Source organism: Myxocyprinus asiaticus, chromosome 8, assembly GCF_019703515.2.
Source record: "Myxocyprinus asiaticus isolate MX2 ecotype Aquarium Trade chromosome 8, UBuf_Myxa_2, whole genome shotgun sequence".
In the NCBI taxonomy this organism is placed as follows: domain Eukaryota; kingdom Metazoa; phylum Chordata; class Actinopteri; order Cypriniformes; family Catostomidae; genus Myxocyprinus; species Myxocyprinus asiaticus.
Window position 1 is genome coordinate 9,993,880 of NC_059351.1, and position 26,505 is coordinate 10,020,384.

The 26,505-nt window shown below is 38.5% G+C and overlaps 1 protein-coding gene across 11 annotated transcripts in view; it reads left to right on the forward strand.

Moving 5' to 3' along the window:
* LOC127445096 (ETS-related transcription factor Elf-2-like) overlaps positions 1–17,923 on the forward strand; it is a 30,158-nt gene extending 12,235 nt beyond the window's left edge. Inside the window, exons 1-11 of one of the 11 annotated variants that reach the window (XM_051704875.1) lie at positions 577–1,074; positions 4,453–4,504; positions 4,601–4,710; positions 5,463–5,581; positions 7,275–7,479; positions 13,467–13,580; positions 13,721–13,897; positions 13,993–14,073; positions 15,016–15,205; positions 15,465–15,824; positions 15,971–17,923. In XM_051704875.1, coding sequence (XP_051560835.1) covers positions 5,507–5,581; positions 7,275–7,479; positions 13,467–13,580; positions 13,721–13,897; positions 13,993–14,073; positions 15,016–15,205; positions 15,465–15,824; positions 15,971–16,730 — 1,962 coding nt within the window. In that variant the 5' untranslated portion in view covers positions 577–1,074; positions 4,453–4,504; positions 4,601–4,710; positions 5,463–5,506 and the 3' untranslated portion in view covers positions 16,731–17,923. The other 10 variants (XM_051704876.1, XM_051704877.1, XM_051704874.1 and 7 more) reach the window with 10 other exon arrangements.
* The last annotated feature ends 8,582 nt before the right edge of the window (positions 17,924–26,505 follow it).

Sequence of the window (26,505 nt, forward strand, 5' to 3'; positions counted from 1 at the left end):
GTTTGAATATGTCTAAATTAGATTTGAGAGCTATGACAGAGAGAGATTATCAGTGAACAATTACTTAATTATTGGACTGTTACTCAGACAAAACTATCATATAGCTTCAGAAGACTTAAAATGTAGAGCACAAGTCACATGGAGTACTTAAAATGTGCTTTTTTTTGGACAATGACAGCCACTGGTCAGTGAATGCCTTAGTTATATGGAAAAGGACACTGGATATTCTGGCAAACGTCTCCTTTTTTTTGTTCCATGGAAGAAAGAAAATCATACAGGTTTGGAAGGACATGAGGTTGTGTAAATGAAGACTATTCCTTTAAAGCAAGAATTGAATCTGAATTGTGGGTTTTGGTCAGTTCAGTGACGTGTTTTGGCAGAAGGCTGAAGCAAGCAGATTCTCATTGAGGAATAATTTGTTACATCTGGAGGATGATTGGGTGGTGACTGCATTTTGGCCTCAGCTGTGTGTGTGTGTGTGTCTGTCTAAAGGTGGGATGTTGCATCACTGGAGAGGCTGTTGCGGACACAAAAGCAGCGTTGTGCACTGGTCATGTGATCTCTGTTCGGAAAGCTCAGACCATGTGATCTTGCCTCAGAATGCTGAGTCGAACTTACAAATGCTGCCTCACCCTGCAGACGTGACAAGAGACTGAGAGATAATGATAGAATGTGAAGAGAAAGAGACGTGGAGAAACAGGTTTGGAGGACAAAAAGCAGGAAATTAAAGAGAAAGTCACAGAGCGCATAAACTGTACAGTGCAAACTAGGGCAGTCGTCTCTCTCTACCTTTTCTCTCTATCATTAGTGACGTGCTCATTCTTTTCCTGATGGTGTTTTGGTCAAACTCGCTGTCTTTTGAGAAGTCAGATGGTTGGAATGTGGAGTTTTTGGAAAGACAAGGAGCGATGGATGAAGTGGATCGGACACCTTTGTGTGAGGGAATGTCTTGGAGTGTTTCCTGGGGAATTCGAATGCATATTGGAATGGAAGGAGAACTCTGGAATTTCACAGCTGCGCCAGGAACAATAGGTTGGATACAGTTCTTGGACTTCCTTGATACCATCTGATTGGGTAACTTATGTGGAATTGAAATACACCCCTTCAGTAATAGTACACTCATCATCAGGCTATTCAGAAAGCCAGAAAATGTAGATCAGAATGTGTTTTTGTATGCTGAAACAGGATAGTTTGTGTGGTTGGTTAGAGAGAAATGATTTGTCAAAAGATATCTGTGATTTTAATGAACTTAGGGACATGACAAATAGTATATTTCAACAGCCGTTATGGTTTACGGTGTTATGGGGAAGCTGAAAGAAACTTGTCATTTTGTGATTTGCGGATAACGTGATCCAGATGCATCTGTGAGGAAGTGTGTCACATTTAGTTGCCACACCCCTCTGCGTCCCTGTGCAGACCTTGTGACTGTGTTGCTATAGAAATAAGGTAGGAAATTTAACAGAGCACGTTTAACAATCTAAAAGTCTGATCTTAATCTTAATCTGTGCTGGTGTGTCTGTCACTATGGCACTGTGATAAAAAGAAACATCTGTTGTGCTATGAAGAAGTTTTAAACTGTAATTTCAACAAAAAATGTTCTGAATGTGTTCCAGCATATGAATTTAAAGGAATAGTTCACCCAAAATGAAAATACCTCATGTCATTCTAAAATTAGGGCTGAAACGATTAGTCGACGTTCATTGTCGAATAATCGTTTGATCTCATTTAACACAACATAAGATATGTAACTCTAACAATGATGCGTGAGAGCAGCACTGCAGTTCGTGCCTGACTGAGGAGAGGAAGAAAACAGCTCATGGTCCAGATGCACTCCAAACTTTCCAACTTTTCCATTATAGCTTTATTAAAGTTCAAATAATACGGAAGCAGATCATGTAAATAACTACAAACTCCAAAACTGGCATTTCTCTGTGCGGTCAGCGCCTCTTCTATGAGTTGCGCCAATGTCCCGAACTAAGTGGGAGAGATTGAAACTGCAACCAGCTGAGGCACACAATTGGCAATACACTGCTTTATTAGTTTTTTTTTTTTTTTTTGTGAGTTGAAGATGGATTGAAGTGAACAGAAAGGTGAGAGAGGGTAGTCTTTGCCCCATTATACACTTAAACAAAATAAGTTTTTGATCTGTTTTAGTTTTGGCTTGTTTTCCAATATAAATATCTAAAACTCCTTTAAATCAATGTATACGTTCTTTAGCAGCTATACTGCAGAAGAAAAAAAATTATCTGAGAGTGTTGAATATAATATAAAAAATACAAATATTTTAAAATACCTAAAAGTCCTTTAAAAAAAAAAAAAAAAAGATGCATTCACCTGAGAAGCAGCATATAAGATATTTAGACTTGCTTTTAGAGAATAGATCTTAAATATAAGTGTATTTTGTCTTTACTGAACTCGCAGAAGTATAACCAAGTGAAAAAATACACTTATTTAAGATGCATTCTCTTAAAGCAAGTCTAAATATCGTATATGTTGCTTCTCAAGTAAATGTATCTTGTTTTAAGGATTTTTAAACTATTTTAAATGGAAAACAAGACAAAAACACGATAACAATAGGATTTTTTGCAGTGAATTTATTTACCAAATTAAACTTAATAAAAAGTATTTTTCCCTTGAATTCAGTGAATGTCATTTAGAAGTATTTTAAAAAAATTATTTTGTCCTCTTTATTGTTAGTAAGCACATTAAATACAACCTTTTAAGTCAGGGCACAAGCTAAATAATCGGTTAAGAGCTAATGATTAATCGTTGCAATAATCGCAGAATAGTCTAATAATCGTTCCAGTAATCGTTAGATTAATCGATTATCAAAATAATCGTTAGATGCAGACCTAATTCTAAACACATGATTTTTCTTCTGTGGAAAGTACAAGGAAAAGTTTAGCACAATGTTCATGCTGCTCTGTTCTGTACAATAAAATTGAACAGGGATGGATGCTGTTGAGCTGCTGTTGAGCTGCAAAAATGACAAAGTTATTATGATTTACACTGAGTGACCACTTTATAGAAACACCTGTTCACCTACATATTCATGCAATTATCTAATCAGTCAATCGTGTGGCAGCAGTGCAATGCATAAATCATGCAGGTATGGGTCAAGAGCTTCAGTTAATGTTCACGGCAACCATCAGAATGGGGGGAAAAAAGTGTGATTTCGACCATGGCATAATTTTTGGTGCCAGATGGGCTGGTTTTGACTATGTAACTGCTGATCTCCTGGGATTTTCACATAAAACAGTTTCTAGAGTTGACTCAGAATGGTGCCAAAAACAATAAAACATCCAATGAGCGGCAGCACTGCGGACGGAAACGGGGGTCTGCTACTATAGACTGTACTTTACTGTTACTGTAGACTGCGTAATCTGTGTATAGAGAGCTACGGAACTGCAACTCTGTACATACCGTAAATGGGTCATTCCTACAATTCGGTGACATTCCGGCTTTGAAACTTTTGAAAAATAAAACATACTTTTACAAGTTTCTTCATGTTTCATCATTACAAGGACATATTAAAATTGCGGTAGCCATACTGGTCAAGCTAAATTACTAAAAAATTCAGCATCAGGGTGGACAATAACAGGGTGGACATTCAGTGGCTAAATGAGCCACGACATGGTCTGTGATTGATATCTAGGAAACATATTTGTAAACTAATATTTATGATTTTATTTCTGTTAACACAAAAACTGTATATTGACATTTTACAATTCTATGAATTTCCCATATATCTTCCAATAACAGGGTGGACATGTTATGCTTGACCACATATGACTAACACCACAAAATAAAGGAAAACAGAGTTAAAAACTTCAAATAAATCCAATGATTTAGCATTTATTTTTGTCAAAGATGTTTGACGTGCAGTTTTTGGGACATGAGGAAATGACACAGTGCAAAAGAAAAGGATTTCAATTATTTAAAATGTAACTATTAAGCCCAAAGAAGCGTGTAACATTATAAAAAGTCTTTATTCTTTTTAACAAGCCTATCAACATTGTAATTGGGTGAAATTAAACAATATTAATACCACACACACTTGTAATGGGGACTTAAATGACACAGAATTGTAGGAATGACCCATATTTACAGGCGTTCCTGCATGAGACGTTGCTTAACATTGAAAAACAGCTCGGACGTATGCAAAAACGCGTTCAGTGTGAACGTCCCCTACTAAACTTAAAATGAAAAATGCTTTAATACAACGACCAGGAAGAAGAGAGAAAGGGAGAGAAAAGGCTTAAATTGTGTAATTATGAAAATAGTGTATTTCTCATTGGATTAGTGTCGTTGTTTTGGCAGCAAATAGTGTTTATCATAAGGGAAATGCAAGAAAATCATGTTAAGTGTTTTAACTAAACCTGTACTACTGTACTTTTATTTTGAATTAATGCAGTTTCTCTCTCTCTCTCTCTCTCTCTCTCTCTCTTCCAGAACAAGCTTTGACATATGCAATAAAATGTCATGGCATGTCATGAATACATAGGTGCGTTTACTGGTGTTTTAAAATCCCAGTGGTGGGAAACAGTTAACATGCACTCGAATGCTATATGATTTTAACAAATGATCTTGCTTCTGACAGAAAACATGACAGAAGACGTCCACTGATTGTCACTGATCTTTCCCCCAGCCGTTTCTGTCAAGTGTAGTGTCCATGTAAAGCAACATCCGATATCTCACACAACTCAAAAGGTGTGTGTGTTTCAGGTCCATTTCTCTCGATTTGTGAAACATTCTCAGCAGTTTGGGTGTGTGAAGCTAAAATATGGGACAAACAGCATCGTGTATGGATTTCATTCGGAACACAATTTTTTTCTCTTAATTACAAGACGATTCCTTATTTTGCAGGACCTTTGGCATATTTTGTTAATTTTACCTGATACTGCTTCAGCGTGAGGGTGACTCTCTCTCTCTCTCCACTCACTGTCATAAATTCACTCAGTCGATGATGGTGGTGACAATGGTTGTCAGGGGTGGGGAATGGTAGAATTCAAGTGATAATGCACCAATTACAACAAAAAATCTCCAGTTTCACAAAACAGCATTTAATACAGTTAAAGGGAAACTAACACAACAGTAGATTATGGACTTCTGAAGCAGCAAAACAAGTGGGTATACCGAGGGTATACGCAAATATGAATCCTTAGAAGTTGTTATACGCAAACAGCCCTGGGAAAAAGGAAAGCATATGGCGTATACGTGCGTATAGCCCCGACTACACCACTGGTGCCTTTCCTAAGCAAGACAGAATTTCCTGTTGTACCTGGACAGACAGACAGAAAAAAAAGAGAGAGAGAGTGTGAGTGAGAGCAGACCAGAGTGGCTCTGTTTATTAAGTTAAGCAAGTTCATGAATGTTTGACATGTTGTAAGAATTGTGATTGGCATTGACGATTTGTTTTTGCTTCATTCCCTTTTGCCTCCTGTCACGCTCTCTGACTGCAGTTCTGGAGGTTGCCACAAGGTGTCAGCAGACTAGGGTATGAGTCATGACATCTGTGGTGCTTGTAGACAGTGGAGGAGCCGTGGTGGAGTATGTCACTGCTGAGGAGGACCATTTACTGGTAAGTACTTCAACTACAAAGCTCCCTTCCTTTTACCAATGTCTGTCTGATCATCCCTTTCTGAAGTGGGCGGGTCTTTGACAGAATACACTAAAAAGTGGACCAGAATTTATTGCGATGGTAAAATCTTTGTGAGACTAATGTCCAAAATATACTTTGGTTTTTTGACGCAAGCACTTAGCCTCTACGTAAAGCCGAACGCTCAGCCTTTCAAAGTGCGCATACGCAGGTGGTTGGCACATGTGCGCCACGACTGCTATGAGATACTGGACTATTTCTCTTCAGGAGTTTAGACCCATAAAGATGTCTTTATAGTCCTTCAGACTCGAGTTATACAAATGCAGGTATCTCTGACCTCCTCACAGACACGCTCTTGACGTGCACATCCACTGGTGTTGTTTTTACCTCTGTCTCCCGTTGTTTAGTGGCGATCACATCTTCTAGCGCTTCTCCATGACAGCATAGGCTCAGTTGTGAGTGTTGCCACCTTGTGGACCCACTTATTAATACATATAATTCCATGCGCATTCTGCGCGGTTAGAAAATCAGGCTGTACACACGTTCAGTGCACAAGTACTAAAATATGTGCATCACCAGACCTATACGCAGATACCTAGTGTTCGTGTCTGAGTATACTTTTGGCTTAAAATGCTGCAGTCCCCTTACAATGAATGCTGCTACGGTATATAAATAACATACAGTATATATGTGTATATAATCCCTTTCATTTTTTCCTTAGGCGAATTAGACAACAGTTCTATTCATTTTTAAAAAAGCTTAACCAAGAATTTTTTTTACCACTTCATCGAATTGAAAGAGCTTACATAGTTTTTATTACAATGTTGTAAGAAGTGTATTGGTTTCTTATTTGTTTTGTTTTTATAACTACTTTGATCTTGCCATGAAAGTAGCCTTGGCTTTGATGCTGATATGCATTAAAAATATAATAAATAAATAAATTCCATAGGGAAATAAAATTTGAACGATGTCTTGTACATCTTTAAAAAAAAGCCCTACCATGAGGTCAGAGGTTGTTAGTCGTTAGTTATCTGCTCCTATTATAGCAAAATTCCTGTTGAAGAACTACACTACCTAAGAAAAACGCTCCACCAATCATTGAATCACAGCCAAAAAAATCGCACCAAATGAGCTCTGCAGGGACCGCCCACTCTCATACAATTATACGCAATCGGTCAGTCTTGAACCTTTGTGTTTTTGTCCAATTTTAAAAAGACTTTTTTGCTTCAAATCAAAGTCTGTGCTCTTTTGTCCAAGAAGTTTTTCCACAATTTAAGAGTGCAGAAACTTTATTTCAAGGCAGTCAATTGATTAAAATTTTTAATGGAATTAATTACGATATGCCGTTTAATTAATCTGATTAATCACATACATCATTATTTGCTGAGAAAGGCCCCCAAATAAAGAGATTTCTTATAAAAATGCAAAATAATTCAAATATTTATAAATATAATATGCAGGGTCTATTGAAATTCAGTTTAAAATAAATTGCACTTGTGAAAACAGATGTACTTCAAGCATGAATTGCTTGTATGGTAGGATTATTATTTTATTTTTATATATATATATATATATATATATTAAGAGGAACTTGAAGCCCTGTAGCAAAATAACCAGGGCTTTTCTTGCTTTACATTTTGTTTCTTCAGGTCTCTGTTTACGGTTTCTCTTTCAGGAGGAGGGAGTGTGTGAGATTGAGGGAGAAATGGAAGGAGAGGTGGAAGGGGAAGCAGAGTATCCAGCAGTTATCGTGGAGCCTGTCCCCAGTGCCCGGCTGGAGCAGGGGTTCGCTGCTCAGGTGCTGGTGTACGATGATGAGACCTACCTGATGCAGGATGTGGCCGAGGAGCATGAAGTCGAAACTGAGATAGGAGAGACAGGTGAGAATCATTCAAAACTCACACTGTTAAAACACAACACATCCTTTCATATTTTTCAGCTGATTTTCACTCACCCAACCCAAGAGGACACATAGCCAAAAGAAGTTAGACACCCGTTCATGCTTCAACATCCCTTTTTGCACATATGTGCAAACTCTTTTGCCTGTGCCTAGAAACGGCCCTGAGCGTGTCATTTCTATGCCTTTAGTGGGACTAAATGAAATTGCAAAAACAATACCTTTTCCTTCTACATAATTCCTCCATTGGTCGTACTGACAGTCCCATGCCAATATCATACCACTGGTTGAGCCATTGTTGCTATGTAGGGCTGATCAAGATTCTCAAACAAACAGAGCAATGTTTTGATTGCACCTCAGTGTTTACACCTTTCAAGGGAATCAACCTACCAATAGACCTCATTCACAGCAGCGCCATCTTTTTTTTTTTTTTGACGGGAATGACAGCGAGGCTTTGAGGGATAGATGTACAGTCTCTTCAGTGGGCTGTACTGCAGTTTAAAGTGTTTTTGGACCATTCCGTGCACAAAACATTGAAAGAATATCTTTGCAAAAACATTTAGTAGACAAAAGACTCTATACAACATGAGTTGTGGAAAATCAGATGGGATCTAGGAGCTTTATACCGTGAGTGGCATTGAAGAGATTTAAGTCTATCCCTCAGCCTCTTTTTCATTCCAGTTAAAAATCAAAGATGGTGCTACTGTGAATAAGGTCTATGGTTTACTTTTAGTTGTCTTTGCATATTAAGAAAGTATTTTAGCATTAAAAAATGACACTTTTCACCATTTATGTATAGAGAATACACATAAATAATCAGTCTTATACAACACTAGCACAATCACCACCTCATATACCATTATAAACAACCACAGATCTTTTTATAATGCACACATTTAATATCTATCTATACAAATAAATTCATTGTTTGAAAACAGATACCGTTAATCTGGCCCTCAATTTTTTTTTTTTTTGTTTTTTATCAAAATCCCTATTCCATTGTCTGAATGTAAAAATGTTCAAAGAATGCTCTGATGTGACATACACTTTGCATATTGAAATTTCCAGCAGTTGGGGATGAAAATGTCTGTTGTGCTGATGGACCTTAGGTCACAGGGATGGCATGCATTGACTTTTCATGGAACTGTTTCCAGGATTATGATTTTACTTTTCTGTGTGGCTTAATCGCATAAGCCAACATAGTTTTTGGTGGATAGCGATGCACATTAAATGCGAATGATTTCAGCATTGAGTTAACAACAGTTTTTTTTTTTTTTTTTTTGTCTTCCTCTTTTAAGTCTCAGTTATGTCTGTGGGTTGTGCTGCAAATTTTGGTGCGCATCTGCGCACAATATTTTGAACATCATCCCTGATACCGGTTACTGATTTTTGGGCTACCTGGAGACAGTAGTATGCACAGTTGTTATAGAAAATCAACCATAAGGCACAAGGATAGCTTTTCTTGTAATGGTTCCAGTTATTAGTAACTAATGTCCCACAATTAATTTCCCTTAAGGAGAAGAAAAAAAAAAAAAAAAAAATCTTATGGATAGTGAGGAGTCTCTACTGCTCTCTTGTGGATATTTTATTTAGTGCAGTACACAATATATACAATATAATAAAAATGGTCATTAGAAATATAATTTCTGTTTTCCCAAATTATATCAGAAATCAGAAATATTTCCGGTATTTTCATTTGAAAAGGATTAAAATGCAACAAAGACATTTAGGAACACATAATAAACAATTACTCAAATCTAGATAAGAATACATTTTAAATACCCCGCAAAACGAGAATGTGGGGGGAAAAAGAAACGGTGAATTATTGTGGTTTATTGGCTTCTATGAACAACAGTTATTTTCACTTATTCACGAAATACCGAATTTTTCGCGCGGAGGATTTCCTGTGTTTGGCGCGGAAGGATCTGTTTTTGTTGAGATTTCCTGTGGAGGCGGAGTGATCTTCGAGTCCTCCGTCTCTTAATGCTTTCAATGCGAGTCAATCTGCACCTCTGGACGGAACATGGCGACGTCGCTGCATAAGGGACCCGCTAACCAGCTCGATTTACTTATCCGAGCAGGTAAAAATATAAAACCGCGTTTTTAACCACGTCAGTGTGGGCTTGTTTTGGGCGGAACGGAGCACTGCTCGCGCCGCAGCGCTGAGATCAGTGAAGTTGTACTGTAAAGTAATGGAGGGCATTTCAGGAAGTGATCACCTTGGTTAGCAACCTGCATGGCGTTGCCTAATTTTCTTATCGGCTTTCTTGGAGAGTTGAAAAGTAGCCTGGAGTTGTGCATGTTTCTTATGTGTGCACAGCGTTGAGTTTGCACGCAGCTGTAGGCGTTTTAAATGTGATGTGTGTGTTAAAATAACGGGTTTCTCTGGAGGTGGTGCGATGCTCTGAAACCAGGAAGTGGGAGATATGTTGTCTTTCCTACGTCTTTGCCACGCTGTCTGAAGTCGGAAGGGCATGGAGTTTTATTTTGATCTTCCAAATACGGCAAACATGTAGTTGACATATTAGTACGTTGTATTCATGAATTAAATTGTGTATGAGAGCTTTGCGTTTTGGATAGGTTTATTTTAATGTCTCGTCCTCAAAAGAAATGTGGTATACTGGAGAATAATAATAATAAAAATACACGCGGAGCAACAAACTTATTGTAGGTTTATATACGATGTTTAGCAGTATGGCAAAATCATTGAATTTGAGTAATACAATAATGTTTGAATATCGTAGATGTCCCGTTATTTAAGCGTGGTCGCTTTGCTAACTGCACTCACATTTCAGCGTGCATTTCTCTCTTACATATGTGAGCAAAAATATAATGTTTAATTATTTCTTTGAACATAGCATTATTAGTCAGATAATGAAACGAGCGTTGCTGTAAAAGTGTCGAGTGGATATTTTGATTCATTCATGGTGAATTTTTGATTTTAGAGCTAAATTGATGGCGGAAGCATTGTTATTCCACAAGGCAGTCTGAACCTTGAGTGACAGCTGTCGTCGTCCAATAGGATTCGCGCCCTGTTCGAAATCTTACGCAAGGCCAATCGTCTTGCGTGTTTCTTGGGGCGTCAATCAGAGAGGCGGCCAATCAGATTCGGGGCGGGGATTGAGTGGCAGGAAGCTCGGAAATCTTCTTCAGATAGAACTGGAGGGAAAGCTCTGACGACTGTAAACACGGAAGTGAAGAGGGACAGCACTACTTTCCTCTGGACCGCTATTTTAGTGACTGTAAAATAGTACCACCGTATTCAAATTGTGAGTTGAGTACGATTTTGCGGAGTTATTGCTTTTTTTTTTTTTTTTTTTTTTTTGAGTGAATGATTAATAAGAACGTAATTTATTGTTTCAGCTATTTAACGATAGTTGTAGTATTTTAAAGTGTTTTTTTTTATTTTTTTTATTTTATTAATAGTTTATATTGACTTTGCGTTGTCTGCTTATTTTAGTTTTGCCTTAGTGATAGGTTTCGCCTTTAGTGTTTAGACATTTTTTATGATTTGATTTAGCTAAATTGAATTACATTATGAAATGTAATGAGCCTCAGATGTTTATTCTAATTCTAGCAGGTTCCTTAAACGTATTTCCAAAATTTCTATGACTGAAGAGACTATATAATTAATTCTTTAAGCAAAAGTTCATGTTTCAAAACATTCTCATTTTCTTTGAATTGTTGAGAGGAAAGTTTTGGCTGGGAATTAATATACCTTTTTAACTTTTCAATATTGTCTGTGTGCAAAACCTTTTCATTGTAAGGTAGTGGCTTCAGATTTGTGTACTGTATCCAAGGGCAGATCTGTCAGGAACAAAATGCATGCTGTGTCTCCCATTCTAGAGGACACCATGTGTATGTGTTTATGACTGATGCTGCCTAAAGATAGCCCCCATGTGCAGCAACAGACACACATACCCAAACATGGGCAGTGTCTGGTTGTAATGGAAGTGCATTGGCAGCTTGGATAGACCGGCACAGGTGCTAGTGGTTGCGTATGTTACATGAAACGGACAGGGCTGAAGTGAGGTGGATGATCTGCCCAAGCATGAATTGCTTGTCTGAGATCAGCTTCTCAGCACCTGTAGCTAAATAAAAACCTTGAGGAAGTTCCTTGTCATTTAACAGATGCTTTTTATCCATACTGTCTTGGAGAAAACTAATTGGGTTTTGAGAAGACTAATTGCAGGTACAGTTCCCTTGGATCTCTGCAGTTCATGGGTTGCATCTTGAACATAAGAGCATAGATTCATAATAACTAGGCTACCACTATTGATTCAGATTGAGTCTGGTTGCGTGGTTACTGTGCACAGCGATATCTTCAGTACCTGAATTATATAGAGAATTGCAACACTGCTTCATTGGAGCATCTCTTTGAATTTACAGTCACTCCTTTTCTTGCAGAGAGCCATTATGGAGTTAAGCAGTAGTAGATAAACTTAAAAAGTTATGCATGCATATTCCGTGGCATCACTGTCCTATAGTTCTGAGAGAGAATATATAGGCTTACACCTTCCTCTGTTGGGAATCACATTCTCTGTTTCTCAAAGGTGCATTCGTAACATTGGAATAATACTGTTGACCTTATACTTGTTTATGCTGGTTATTTTGAGAGGCCTATTAATTCACTGGAGGTCTGTGTGAACGACTTCTCAGTTAAAGGTGCATGTGGGGGATTGAATATGTAAGCTTTCAGGTAGTTTGTGAGTGAAAAGTATAGAACTCCTCTGTACAAAATGAAAATGTCAATCACACATTACAGTCTCTTACTTAGTGGATGTCAATAAACGACCTTACAGATTCTAATACTCTCTCTCTTTGACATCCTATTTATTCATTTTTAATATACATTTTTCATGGTTTCAAATTTCAAGGTTCATTTTGATTTAGCATGCAGCTATTACTACACTATTAATAAACAAGTTTTCTCTTGTCACCCATGAGAAAACACATCCTTCACTCTGTTATTCAACCTTGTGTGATTTGGATAAAATAATTTTTGGTTAGCCATGAACACTCCAGTTTTTCACCCAATAGCACCCTCTGTTGGTTGTGCAGTGGAATTCATTTTACATTTTAAACACTGAATTGGCTTTGGACCATCAATCTACAGTGTATGTGGCATTTGTTTAATTGCACATCAACACATTGCAAATGAAATGGTTTCAGTGATTTAAATGAGTTAGATACCAATAGACTGAGGTGTGTTATAAAGATGTTTGTCTCAATTTACAAATGTTACCAGGACGTTGCATTGAAATGCATGTTCCAAGTTTCTCTTTATAAAAAAAATCATGTTAACACTTTAAAGAAATATTCTGGGTTCAGTACAAGTTAAACTCAATTAACAGTATTTGTGGCATAATGTTGATTTACCACAAAAAATTTATTTAGACTCTTCCCTCCTTTTTTTTTAAAAAAAAAAAAGCAAAAATCGAGGTTACAGTGAGGCACTTACAAGGAAGTGAATAGGGCTCCAATTATTGGAGTGTTTAAAGGCAGAAATGTGAAGCTTATAAAAGCAATTACATTAATTCTTCTGTTAAAACCCATGTATTATTTGTGTTGTAAAGTTGTTTTAATTGTCATTTTTAAAGTCATTTAGGGTTTGTTGACAAAGTTGTCATGGCAATGAAGTTGAATAATTGGCTATAACTTTACACAGAAAAGGTTAGTAAGTGATTTGATCACACTAAAATCATGTTTACACGTATATTGTTTGTCTTGTGGCTGAACTTTTGAAAAAGTATTTTAATGTTCAAAAACATTTTTTTGCTTAAGAAAAGGAGGGATGTCAAAATTAAATTTTGTGGGAATCAGTTGGCATAATATTGAGCTTAACTTGTATTGAACCTGGAATATTCCTTTTTAAGAGCTGTTTTAGACACTTAACATGCATCCAAAAAAGTTTACAAAAAGAGTTCACATGAATATTAACAATGTTTTTGTACATTTTGTCTCTTGCAGTGGAAGCATCAGTTCATGGCTCCAATGTGCAGTGCTCCGATAAAACCATTGAGGCTGCTGAAGCTCTTCTACACATGGACTCTCCCTCCAGTTTACGTGGAGACCGGAGCCCAGGTGAGCACTGCTTTCTCTTCCCACTCCATTTACAGCTTTCACGTCACAAAACATGACCATTCAGATTTCAGCATCCAACTTTGAGACCAAGACCTGACATTTCTAAAGAATTGTTGTATGTGTCTGTTTCTGGTGAGTAGAAGTGTTTGTGCCACCATGTATCAACACTTCTGAGTTCCTGCACGCTGCCATGCGACCTGATGTGCTGACAGAGACTGTGGTGGAGGTCAGCACAGAGGATTCGGAGCCAATGGAGATGGTTACAGTTTTACAGGAACCTGAGGTGATGGAGACCGAACCCACCAAGAGAAGGAAATGTGAGAACATGTAATAGATGTATTCATAGATTTATTCCTAACTGGTCTACAATTTCAGCTAACTGTTGTTTTTTTGTTTTTTTTTCATCTTTCAGCTGGGCGGAAACCCAAACCTCATCACATTTCGAACGGATCTCCTGATCTAGGCATCAAGAAGAAGTCTAGAGAGGGGAAAGGTATGTTCTATATGTTCAGTGCTGTATCTGATATGCTTGATCAATACATTTTATGAAATGTATAACATTTGCAGGATCTGTAGCACCCCCTTTAGTAGTTCTCATCAAGCCGGACAACTTTCATAATTATAGTCTTAGGTCCGCCCAACAGGAAGTCGGCCATTTTGGAATTTTTTAATGTTGCAGTCTCTGAACTTTTAAATAGTCTCATGAATCACCTAGGAGGAGTGTCACCACATTTAGACAACATTATGCCAAGACACTGAAGATGCTAAATTGCAAACAGATTTTGATATATCGAAAGGTGTTAAATTAGGCATTAAATTAATGGTGAAAAATGGGAAACAGGAAGTATCTTCTGTGTGCAATGTGTGATTTAGATCAAAATTGAGATGTATGTTTAGTCTTGGGGGGCTAATCAAATGGATTAGACTATTTTGGGTCATGGTCATAGCACCACCACCTGGCAGCAGGAAGTGTGGCTCTTACAACAGACTTTAAAATAGTCCTCTTATTTACCCAAATTGCATAATTTCAAATGCCAAATACATGTGTCCACCTTGCATTGTTTTCTAAAAGGGACCAGTTGTTCTTGGGGCCTGTCATCGCTGCTTGCAGCTATATTTGGAATTACTGTTATTACAAGATGAAAACTCTGATATTCTACTCTGAGCTATTCCGAAATTATCTGTTTATCTATGGCAAGGCTCCTGTCGCCTAATTGGATCCATGTGCAGCTTTGTTGATCACTATTAATTCACCTATATATTCCCGCACAAGGCTGTTATAAAATTATATATTAAATGGTAATGCGTATCTCCCTGACTAGCTTTAACTCTTGAAACTGTTTTGGAAACTCAATTACTGTAATTACACACCATTATTTTGCAAGTATTACTTGTGTTTCTGAACTAATATTATTCTTATTCTGTTTTCTAACAGGAAGTACATACCTGTGGGAGTTCCTATTGGACCTGCTGCAGGATAAGAACACCTGTCCCAGATATATAAAGTGGACACAGAGAGAGAAGGGCATCTTTAAACTGGTGGACTCTAAAGCTGTGTCAAAACTGTGGGGCAAACACAAGAACAAACCAGACATGAACTATGAAACCATGGGCAGAGCGCTAAGGTGAGATGCAACATTTACTTTGAATAAACAATTTACAGTGTTTATGTTAAGTGGAGTGAGAGACCTTTTTTACATTTCAAAACTGCTTGGTCAATTAAACTGTGTGCTGAACGGTGATATACACAGTAGCTAGGTGAACAGATGTTTTGCATAAACTGTTACTGAAGCACATTTAAAAACTTAGCTAAAAAATTGTATTGAGCATTCAGGAACTGCAATCTTTTTAATTGTATTTAATGTGTGTCTCTTTCTTTCTCAGGTATTACTATCAGAGAGGTATCTTGGCTAAAGTAGAAGGTCAAAGGTTGGTGTACCAGTTTAAGGAAATGCCCAAAGACATTATCGTCATTGATGATGATAAGTGCGACCCTGGTGATGACCTAAGCGGGGAGAAGACCTATGAGCGCGTACCTCCATCCTCTGAAACTCTTTTGACGACTGACCTCTCCAAATCCCCTGCCATCTTGAGAGGGGGCGGTAGGACTGTGGTCCACCCAGGCTCCCCAAAAGCTAAAGCTGCGCTCACAGCAACTCCCGTTCAACGCATAGTAACGATCTCCGCGACAACAGATTCATCTCTGCCGTCCCATGCCACCATCCCTAATGCCAATACGCCCAGGTAACTTATTACCTTTGATTAAGGAATTGAATGCATGGGTTGCACTTAGATGAAGATAATTTATCAACTGAGTTAGTTTAGATTTGTTTTTTGTGGTTGTGTTGAAAGATAATAATGTGTGTCTAAAAATATACAATTGTGCCCAGAACTGTGCGGGTTGCTATGCAAGTGCCAGTTGTCATGACGAACTCCTTGGGTCAGAAGATCTCCACGGTGGCTGTGCAGACTGCAAGTCCTTCGCTTTTCACCACTGCGCCCACTAACACTGGCACAGGTCCTGGTGCGAATGCACCCAAAGTCTTAATCCAGACCATGCCAACGATGGTGCCTGCCACAGCGGAGAACGGTGACAAGTTCACAGTCCAGCTCGCCAAGATAATCACTATCCCTGCTTCCCAGCTTGCACAGTGCCAGCTACAGGCCAAACCTGGCACCCCTACGGGCATCAATCTAATGGGCGCTTCCCTTGCTGTTCGAGCCATCACACCCGTTTCTGTGGCGCCAGGGACGCAGGTGGTCCGACTGGCAGTGCCAACCCAGCAGAGTCCAGCTCAGGCGAAAGCGCAGGTCCCAATTTCAATCCAGCCGCAAGTGCAACTCCCAATCTCTGTTCAGAAGGTGTCCAATCTGGTTTCAATTCAGAGCCCCAAGCAGGTCACAGTTCCCACTTCAATTTCTGTCCAGAATCCGGTGTCGGTCCCAGTTTCTGTTCAGACACGGGTCCCAGTTCAGATCAAGATTCAACAGAGCACCACCCAAAATTCTGAATCCAAACCAGACAGCATTTCAGCAGAACAAGTGATTGTGGTCCAGGCGAGTCCTGAGCAGGACAATCACTGTCAACAGGTAGCTGCAGAGGTGGTAGAGGAGGGTTCAAAACCACAGTCGGAAACAGCAGAGAGCTGAAGAGTGAAGAATTTTGTCAGTCATGAACAATAATAAGTGTACACACACAGACACCTATCTTCCTCAGATACTATTCAATCATATGCTGAGTTTTTCTTTTTAAACTCCTTTTTGGCAACACGAACTTACTGAAAATTTTGGTTGACTTGTACAGTTTCAGAGTTCAAATATGGTCATATTTGATACCATTACGCAAAGACTCAAAAAGCAGTGTGGTAAAGATTGTGAGCCTGTATCAGTGCCACAATTCTCACATCATGTGGTTAAAATCTACATAAACAAAGTATTTCTAGATATCCACCATTTCAATTATGAATTGTTCATGGGACCAATGTAAAGAACACTACATTTCTCCACGTATTTTTTTTATTTTATTTTTATCAACTTTGACACTAACAGCCGCTAAGCAGAACACTAAAGAGTGAGTAGTCGAGAAGTAGTGAAGTTGAAAAGCAAATGTGAACTTTTGAGGGAGGATAAACTTTTTATGACTTGTATAGTTTTTGTCCTTTTACTTTACAATCGCAAGGCAAAACCAGCAGTTTCTTCTGATGATCACTGTGAGCGCACACCTCTGTCTGTGTGTGGCTGTTTCACAGGAACTTTGAAAATCAATTCTCCCTCTGCCTCTACTAAGGGAAGAAAAAAGGACTTTGTATATATGAATTATACAGTTTACTGAATTTATAAACAATGCAGCCTTAGAACAGTTTAATTTTTGTTTTTCTTTTTGTAAGTCAAGCTTGTTTTTTTGTTTTTTTTAACACCTTGTACCAAGTACAGTATTATTGGCAAACAGTGCTTTTTTTTTTTTTTTTTTTCATATTCTAAAATCCTAAATAGACAAAGAAAAACAGACAGTACAATTTGGGTCAATGGTGTAATCAAGTCCATGTCCACTATATGAGGAGACTAGACATCTGGAATAATGCCAATTTGTTGTCACAGAAGTACAGTTTAAGAACATGTCAATCGGCAGCATGCATCCTCATCGCAAATACAAACATTTATTGCGCATTTGTTTTCTGTTGCGATTTTGCTTTTTATTAGTCCTTAAAGGGGAGAACAAGAAGTTTGTCTTCAGAATAATCTAGTTTGTATATTCAATATTTGAAGTATGTTCTATTTTGTTGTACTCTTGTTCCAAAGTGTACTCAAGTAGATTTTACTCCAATATAAAAACTATTCCTGAATTTGTGCCGTGGTGGTGTTTTTGATTTGTCTGCATAAATAATGCATAATGTTGCACAGCTCAGAAGCCTGTTCATGTCACATATGCTTAGGAGACTTTACAAAAGAGACTCTGCAGTAATACTCTTTGAATGTGGTTAGAGATCTCCAAAACAGTCATAATATATGATCATTTTCCACCCTGTCTCTGGTCCTCTGTCTGAAATGCTTTGTTTTAAGCTATCTGGCCCTTTAAGACTTCAGTGTAAACGCCCGCTGTTCTGATTGGCTTACTTTGTGCAGCCCCTCAGATACAGCTATATTTGAAACACAATCAGAAGAAAATTAACAAGCTTAACCTTATAATTTATAAAACTAAATTTCAGGGTTAACAATGTACACTCAATTCATCTGAATGTATCAAAATGTTCATTCAAGCACAGCAACTATCAAACAGTCATGCCATTAAAAACATTTGTGAATGAAACTTTACTTACGGTTCTGGTATTGTTTAACTGTTTCATCTTTCAATAACAGTTCCTTTGCAAAGCATGAATCATATTGTGACTTGTTCACAAGCAATCCGTGCTGATATGAGTTGAAAGCACATACATTCCATGCTGAAATGTTCTGAATACACAATGCAATCCATGGTGATGTTGGGTGCTTCAACAGGCCAAAGCAGAGACGCTGGTCTTCACATCTTCTTGTGTTTGTTTACAAACAGAATGGCATGTGTTTCTCAGTTTGTGGCAGCAGAAAAATTAGACTCTTAAAAGTGGAGCACGTTGCCGGAAACGCATCGAAGCGATCAAAGACGTCCATCTAGTGCATGTTTACAAAAGACCAACAATTAAATATAGGACAGATGGTTGCAAAAACGGTACAGAACACCTTTAAAATCAGCACAACAGCAAGATGAAACAGATTGGGTCTCATTTTTAGGGTTATAACTTGACATTGCGGCCTTTAAAAGGCGAGAGATGTACAATAATGGTCAAAGTCATTCATCTAGTGCATGTTCATGTAGAAAAACATTTAAATCCAGATACAGTAGGCACATGAAGGTGTTCTGTGAAGTCCACTTTGGTGTATATAAATCTCCCATGGCAGGCCCATCTCTCTCCTCTTACCTCTGTGACTGAGCACCAATGGATGGAGCCAAGGGTGCAATGATTAAAAATAGGCATTGATGTCTTGCTGAAAAGGCAGTCATGTGAAGATGTATTTGGTCCTTGTCACATCACAAGTTCCACAAATTCCAAACGAGCCAGTTTCAACAGCTTGGTTTAAATAAATACTGTTTTTCTATTAAAGAGGAAGTTTTCAGTTCTGAAACTTGTTTTATAGTAAAATAAACTGATTTGTCAAATGATCAAAGAAAATTTGATTTCTCATGTCATGAACCCTTTCACCTACCAAAAGATGACATCAAAGAGAAGTTCCCTCTGACAGTTGATATTAGGGCTGTGTTCACAGTCCACAAAATGCCTTGCTGAGCACCAGGATTTTAAAACCCAATCAGACCAAATCAAATGATTAAAAATGTAAGTCCAGTATATAGTGTTTGTGTATATATATATATATATATATATATATATATATATATAAACAGCAAAAAAAGAAACGTCCCTTTTTCAGGACACTGTATTTTAAAGATAATTTTGTAAAAATTAAAATAACTTTATAGATATTTATTTACAGATCAATGTTTTCCATGCTTGCTCAATGAACCATAAACAGTCGTTAAGACACTAAAGCTTACAGACGGTAGGCAATTAAGGTCACAGTTATAAAAAGTTAGGACACTAAATAGACCTTTCTACTGACTCTGAAAAACACCAAAAGAAAGATGCCAAGGGTCCCTGCTCATCTGCGTGAACGTGCCTTAGGCATGCTGCATGGAGGCATGAGGACTGCAGATGTGGCCAAGGCAATAAATTGGAATGTCCATACTGTGAGACGCAGCATGCATCCTCATTGGAAATACAAACATTTATTGTGCATCTATTTTCTGTTGCAATTTTGCTTTTTATTAGTCCTTAAAGGGGAGAACAAGAAGTTTGTCTTCAGAATAATCTAATTTGTATATTCAACATAATTATATTTATTTATCACACATTAGCACATACACAGTGAAATTCTCTTTTCACATATCCCAGCTAAGCTGGGGTCAGAGTGCAGGGTCAGCCATGATACAGCACCCCTGGAGCAGATAGGGTCAAGGGCCTTGCTCAAGGGCCCAACAGTGGCATTTTGGCAGTGCTGGGGCTTGAACCCCTGACTGGTAACCCAGAGCCTTAACTGCTGAGCCACCACTGCCCTGTTTGAAGTATGTTCTGTTTTGTTGTACTCTTGTTCCAAAGTGTACTCAAGTAGATTTTATTCCAATATAAAAACTATACCTGAATTTGTGCCGTGGTGGTGCTTTTCATTTGCCTACATAAATAATGCATAATGTTGCACAGCTCGGAAGCCTGTTCATGTCACATATGCAATAAATTGCAATGTCCATACTGTGGGACGCCTAAGACAGCGCTACAGGGAGACAGGAAGGACAGCTGATCATCCTCGCAGTGGCAGACCACGTGTAAAAACACCTGCACAGGATCGGTACATCCGAATATCACACCTGTGGGACAGGTACAGGATGGCAACAACAACTGCCCGAGTTATACCAGGAACGCACAATCCCTCCATCAGTGCTCAGACTGCCCGCAATAGGCTGAGAGAGGCTGGACTGAGGGCTTGTAGGTCTGTTGTAAGGCTGTTGTAAGGCAGGGAGGAGGATGTCCTTACCAGACATCACCGGCAACAACGTCGCCTATGGGCACAAACCCACCTTCGCTGGACCAGACAGGACTGGCAAAAAGTGCTCTTCACTGATGAGTCACGGTTTTGTCTCACCAGGGGTGATGGTCGGACTCGATTTGGAGGTGGAGGGTCCGTCATGGTCTGGGGCGGTGTGTCCCAGCATCATTGGACTGAGCTTGTTGTCACTGCAGGCAGTCTCAACTCTGTGCATTACAGGGAGGACATCCTCCTCCCTCATGTGGTACCTTTAGCATTTGTTGGAAATCAGGATTTTGCAAAAGGGATACATTAAAGCACCAACTGATTTCTTTTACTCCGTATGTGGCAACACCTCTAAACACACCAGGGTGTGATCTGAGACTAAAATGTTTCCAATTGAGCAATCAACAACAGATGAAATGAGGGCCTTAGATATATATATATATATATATATATATATATATATATATATATATATATATATATATATATATATATTAAAAACAAATCTAGAGTAAATCTTATGGACTGAAGAAAAAAAATGTATAGTCCCTACCAGATGGGTTCAAAAGTCTCCAAATATCTGTAAGACCAAGATATTTACACATCCTGTAAAGCATCACTGTTGTTCTAGGGGGATTGCACACTTTTGCTTCACTATGATCAAGAACTGAATCCATCAAATGATTAAAGTCTTCTCCCAATATTATATCATGAGGGGTGCTAGCGGCTTGCAACATCCCTTCAAGATCTATAAAAAAAGCCCCGATCATCAATGTTAGGTGCAAAAATATTTGCCAAAATAAGACTTTGTCCCTGATTTTCAGCTTAAACAATAATGACTCTTCATAATTTATCTTTACTCTGTTTGAGACATTTTAATTGTAGATGTTTACTTACCAGCGTAATGACTCCACTGCTCTTACTCGAGCCAGCACTAAAGAAAACATGTCCACCCCATATCTTTCCACATTTTTCAGATTCCTGCAGTGAAAGGTGCGTTTCTTGAAGAACTATATCATATTTCTTATGCTTAAGAAGATAAATAACATTCCTTCTTTTTATGGGGTGCCCCAACCCATTCACATTCCATATGGAGAGAGACAATCCACTTATATTAACATTTGACATTTTGACATGTAAAAAAAAAAAGATTGTGTGTCAAACAACAGGTGTAAGGGGCCACCCACTGGCCCAAGGATGGCATCCAATGGCGTGGCTGAAGGTCTGCTGCGTGTTCTGTCTTATCGTGCGCATTAAGTTTAAGTTATTTTCCAATTAAATAACTTTATTATTCGTTTTATGATCCCTGTTTATTTTATCTGACTCTAATTATAAAACTTTCCAAGGATATATTAATGTTCCAATCTTAATTATTATTATTACATTTGGTTTAACATTTGATCATCGTATTTAACTCTATTTTATATTGTATTCGTTCATTCCGATTCCTGTTGCTTAGAGAGTCTCGTGCCGGCCGTGTATGCGGATCTCACGGTCACAAATACGCCAGTATTGGTCATTAAAACAGTAATTGACTAAATACTAATTAGACGGCTGCTCATGCTTGCCTTTTTATCTAAAATTATTTTTAGTCCCCTTAGAGTAACATTATCTCTACCCAGAGGTCATGACCACTAAATTTACAAAGGTAGTCCAACAATACCTTAGTTAAAATAGCTTTATATGATCATGCCATAGTTTCCTATGTACACTTAGCTAGAAAATATTACAATAACCAGAGGTTTAGACTTCACCCTATTTAGGCTTGGCCAATAACTTCATGTTGTCCTAAATGGAAATTCCATATCGAGCCTGTACACTCTAAGTACACTAGAAGTAATGCCGATTTGTTAGTCGGAGCTCTAAAGTCTCAGTCAGTGTGCCCCATGCTCCACTCAGAACTGAGCTTTAGTCCGCTACTAACCTGGTCGTAATTTGCGGAAACATGGACTTAACATAATCTACTAAAGACAATAGTTTCAGAGTAAATCAGAATAAACTCAGGTGTAACAATTTATTTACCAGGTAAAATAATACATTCATCAATTCCAATTAGACAATAAGTCAAATTTATTTTGTGGATTTGATTGTGGATCATCTGGCTACAGAGACACTGATTCCTTTGTCATCTCTCCTTAAATACCAAACGATTCTATTGTTATTTCAGATGTGTATGTTTGATGTTATTCAGGATTTAGTTTTACAGTTTAGGAGGTTGCAAGCAAGTTCTTTGAAGCTTGCATTTATATTTACAAAGAATGCAACTAATCTGTATACAGCATCTGGTCTCTGTGAGAGACTTGGGAGAGGCTTGTCCCAGATAGAATACAGTATTTTACTAAGTTCTTAAATCTTACTTGTGATTTGACTTTGCTGAAAGGGAATGAGACCGTTTTACCAGTTGCACTGAGACCTCTTGAATGATACCAAACATGTATGATCAAAAAACCTTTTACATTACAGAACAGGATAAGTCATAACTTAGTTTTTTGGTGTCCTTAAAGTGACCTGAGGTGAGAGAGAGAGCAGATGTGAGTGTGGTTTGAGTTTTATGGTCCCTAATCAGTGGGGTGTGTTTCTCAGGTGGAGATGCTCCTCCGTGTGAGAGTTTTATGACATTGGTTCTCGCAGAGTTCTTTGACTTTCCCGGAAGTGATGCAGACAATTTTGTGCCAGTCTTACACAGGCCACATTTCAACATTAGTGCAACAGTCAAACCCCGAACATCCCCTAGAACAGAAAAAAGAAAAATGTGCGCATTAACCCCGTGCACGACAGCACCAACTGGTGTCCATCCCTCCAAACTCAAACAGTCCATGCACACCTACGAGAGCCCCCACTACAAATTTGCCGTAAGATTGCTCAAGTCCGGTGTTTCTATACAAATTTTGCGAGACAGAATTACACAGCAAAAGATAATCTATAAAACAAACTCCAGCCAATAGGCAGAATAAACACAAAGAGCGTGTAGCTTCATCCACAAAACTGTCCCAAAGGTGTATTATTCTACAAAATAAACTCCAGCCGCTAGGCGGAACCGGCACAAAAAGAGCGCACGGAGTCTTCAAACAGTCAAGCAAATGTTCAGTGAGCCGGTCCACTCGGCTTGCAACATGAGTACCACAATGTGACTTACTCCATTGACTTTATGAAGGACATCACTTGCTGTGGGCATGTGAATATTTTACGGCCATCCTTAGCATCTATTCTCAATTTGGCTGGGAATATCAGTGCAAAAGAGACCTTCCATTGATGTAAAATGTCTTGCATTCCTTGAATTGATCACATTTCTCTCTTTTCGTGTTTGCAAAGTTTGGGAACAAGAAAATGCTGTGGTTCTTCCAAGAAAGCCTTCCTTTACTCCTTGCCTCGGGTAACACAAGATCTTTATCGGATGATTTCAGAAATTTGGCCAGAATTGATCGGGGCCTGTCTCCTTCTGCGGATCGCCGAACCGGAACCCTGTGAGCTTGCTCAATTTCCAGCTTATGGCCTGCTATATCGTGCAGACTCTGAAAGAGCCCATCTAGGAATTTCACCATGTCCTGTCCTTCTTCACCCTCAGGAATTCTGATGATACGGACGTTATTCTGCCGGCTACGGTTTTCCATGTCCTCCAACTTCTCCCAGACATGCACCAAATCCACCTTGGTTGCTAGCGGATTAGCAGATAATTCCCTCTCCGATGACTCCAGATAATCGATCTGTTTCTCAACATTCCCCACTCTTGTAACCATATCAGTGAATTTTGCCTCCATGGCAGTGATCGATCGACGTATCACAGCAAGATCCTCCAAGTCAGCAATGACCTTCGTCAGCATTGCCGTCATGTTCAACATCTCTCACCGCATTTCCTGCATCTCTCCGATAAAATAGACTCCCGGGCCTGCGGCCTGCTCAGGGTTGTCAGCCCAAGCACATGTCTTTTAATGACTCCAGAGCCAGAGGATTTCTCTTTACAACTCTTTGACATACTGTCCTCCCAGAACAGTTATGGAACAGAGTGTATCGAATCTCACCGGTTTATGTCATAAACAGCATTAAAACTAGCAAAGTGTACAGAGCTCGCAATTCACACGTCCGATCCTCGCATGGCATCCGAAAAAAGTAATTTTTGATCTAGACAGGCCCCATTTCCAGCAGCCATCACTCCAACACCTTATCCTTGAGTAATCATGCTAAATTGCTAATTTGGTACTAGAAAATTACTTGCCATTACATCAAACACAGTTGAAATCTATTTGGTTCGTTAAATGAAGCTTAGCATTGTCTTTGTGTTTGTTTTTGAGTTGCCACAGTATGCAATAGTCTGGCATGTCTTAAGGTCAATATCAGGTCAAAAATGGCAAAAAAGAAACCGCTTTTTCTAGAAACTTGTCAGGCAATCATTATTTTGAGGAATGAAGGCTATACAATGCTTGAAATTGCCATTGAAGATTTCATACAAAGGTGTATGCTACAGTCTTCAAAGACAAAGGACAACTGGCTCTAACAAGGACAGAAAGAGATGTGGAAGGCCCAGATGTACAACTAAACAAGAGGATAAGTACATCAGAGTCTCTAGTTTGAGAAAGACACCTCACATGTCCTCAGCTGACAGCTTCATTGAATTCTACCCACTCAACACCAGTTTCACGTACAACAGTAAAGAGAAGACTTGGGGGTGCAGGCCTTATGTTAAGAATTGCAAAGAAAAAGCCACTTTTGAAACAGAAAAACAAAAAGAAAAGGTTAGAGTGGGCAAAGAAACACAGCCATTGGACAACAGATAATTGGAAAAGAGTGTTATGGATCTTAACCCTATTAAGCATTTGTGGGATCAGCTAGACTGTAAGGTGCATGAGAAGTGCCCGACAAGACAGCCACACCTATGGCAAGTGCTACAGGAAGCGTGGGGTGAAATGTCACCTGAGTATCTGGACAAACTGACAGCTAGAATGCCAAGGATCTGAAAAGCTGTCATTGCTGCACGTGGAGGATTTTTTTATGAGAACTCTTTGAAGTAGTTTAAGTAATAGTCAATTTTCATGTTATTAATGTACTGACTATACATTGTGATCAGTTGAATGCAACTTTGGTGAATAAAAGTACCAATTTCTTTTCATAAGAGCAAAATCTGTACATTATTCCAAACTTTTGGCCAGCAGAATATATATATATATATATATATATATATAGATAGATCCAGGCAGTCTTTTGGTCTGTATTCAGTTCTGATTAAAGACAGACAGACACTCTTCATATAGCTTGTTCATGTTTGGCTCAAGATGCAGTAATAGACTGGGGAGTAGTGTGGTTTGATATTTGAAGTGGTGTGTTATAGCAACAAACTTGAATCTTGGTATACAGAGAATGTACTTTGTCAGTTATAGTGGGGTTAGGAATATCAGTGCTGATATACCTGGTAAGAATGTCTTTTTTATTTATGTGGGTCTTCTTTTTCTTTACAGTAAGACAGCACCACAAAATCATTTCAACGCTTTCTTATACTGTAGTAGCTTTCTAATAGTCATTAAGTATGTTATACTCTATGATTAAACTATAATATAATATTTTCAATGTGTATTGGAATAGTGGGCTAGCTCTTAGAATGTGTTTTATACTTCAAAGCATAATGGCAGTTTTGAAGAATCTCAATAGCAGGGGTGCACAATCCTAAAACTTTTAAGCAAGTTTGTTAGAGCAGGGCACTTCTTGGGCTGTAGGAAGGCCTACACAGTGAGTGTAATAAAGCGAGGACTGGTGGGTCTATGTATAAGCTAGGGTTAGTGATTGCATTTATTATTGTTAGCCTTCTTGAAGTGGATAA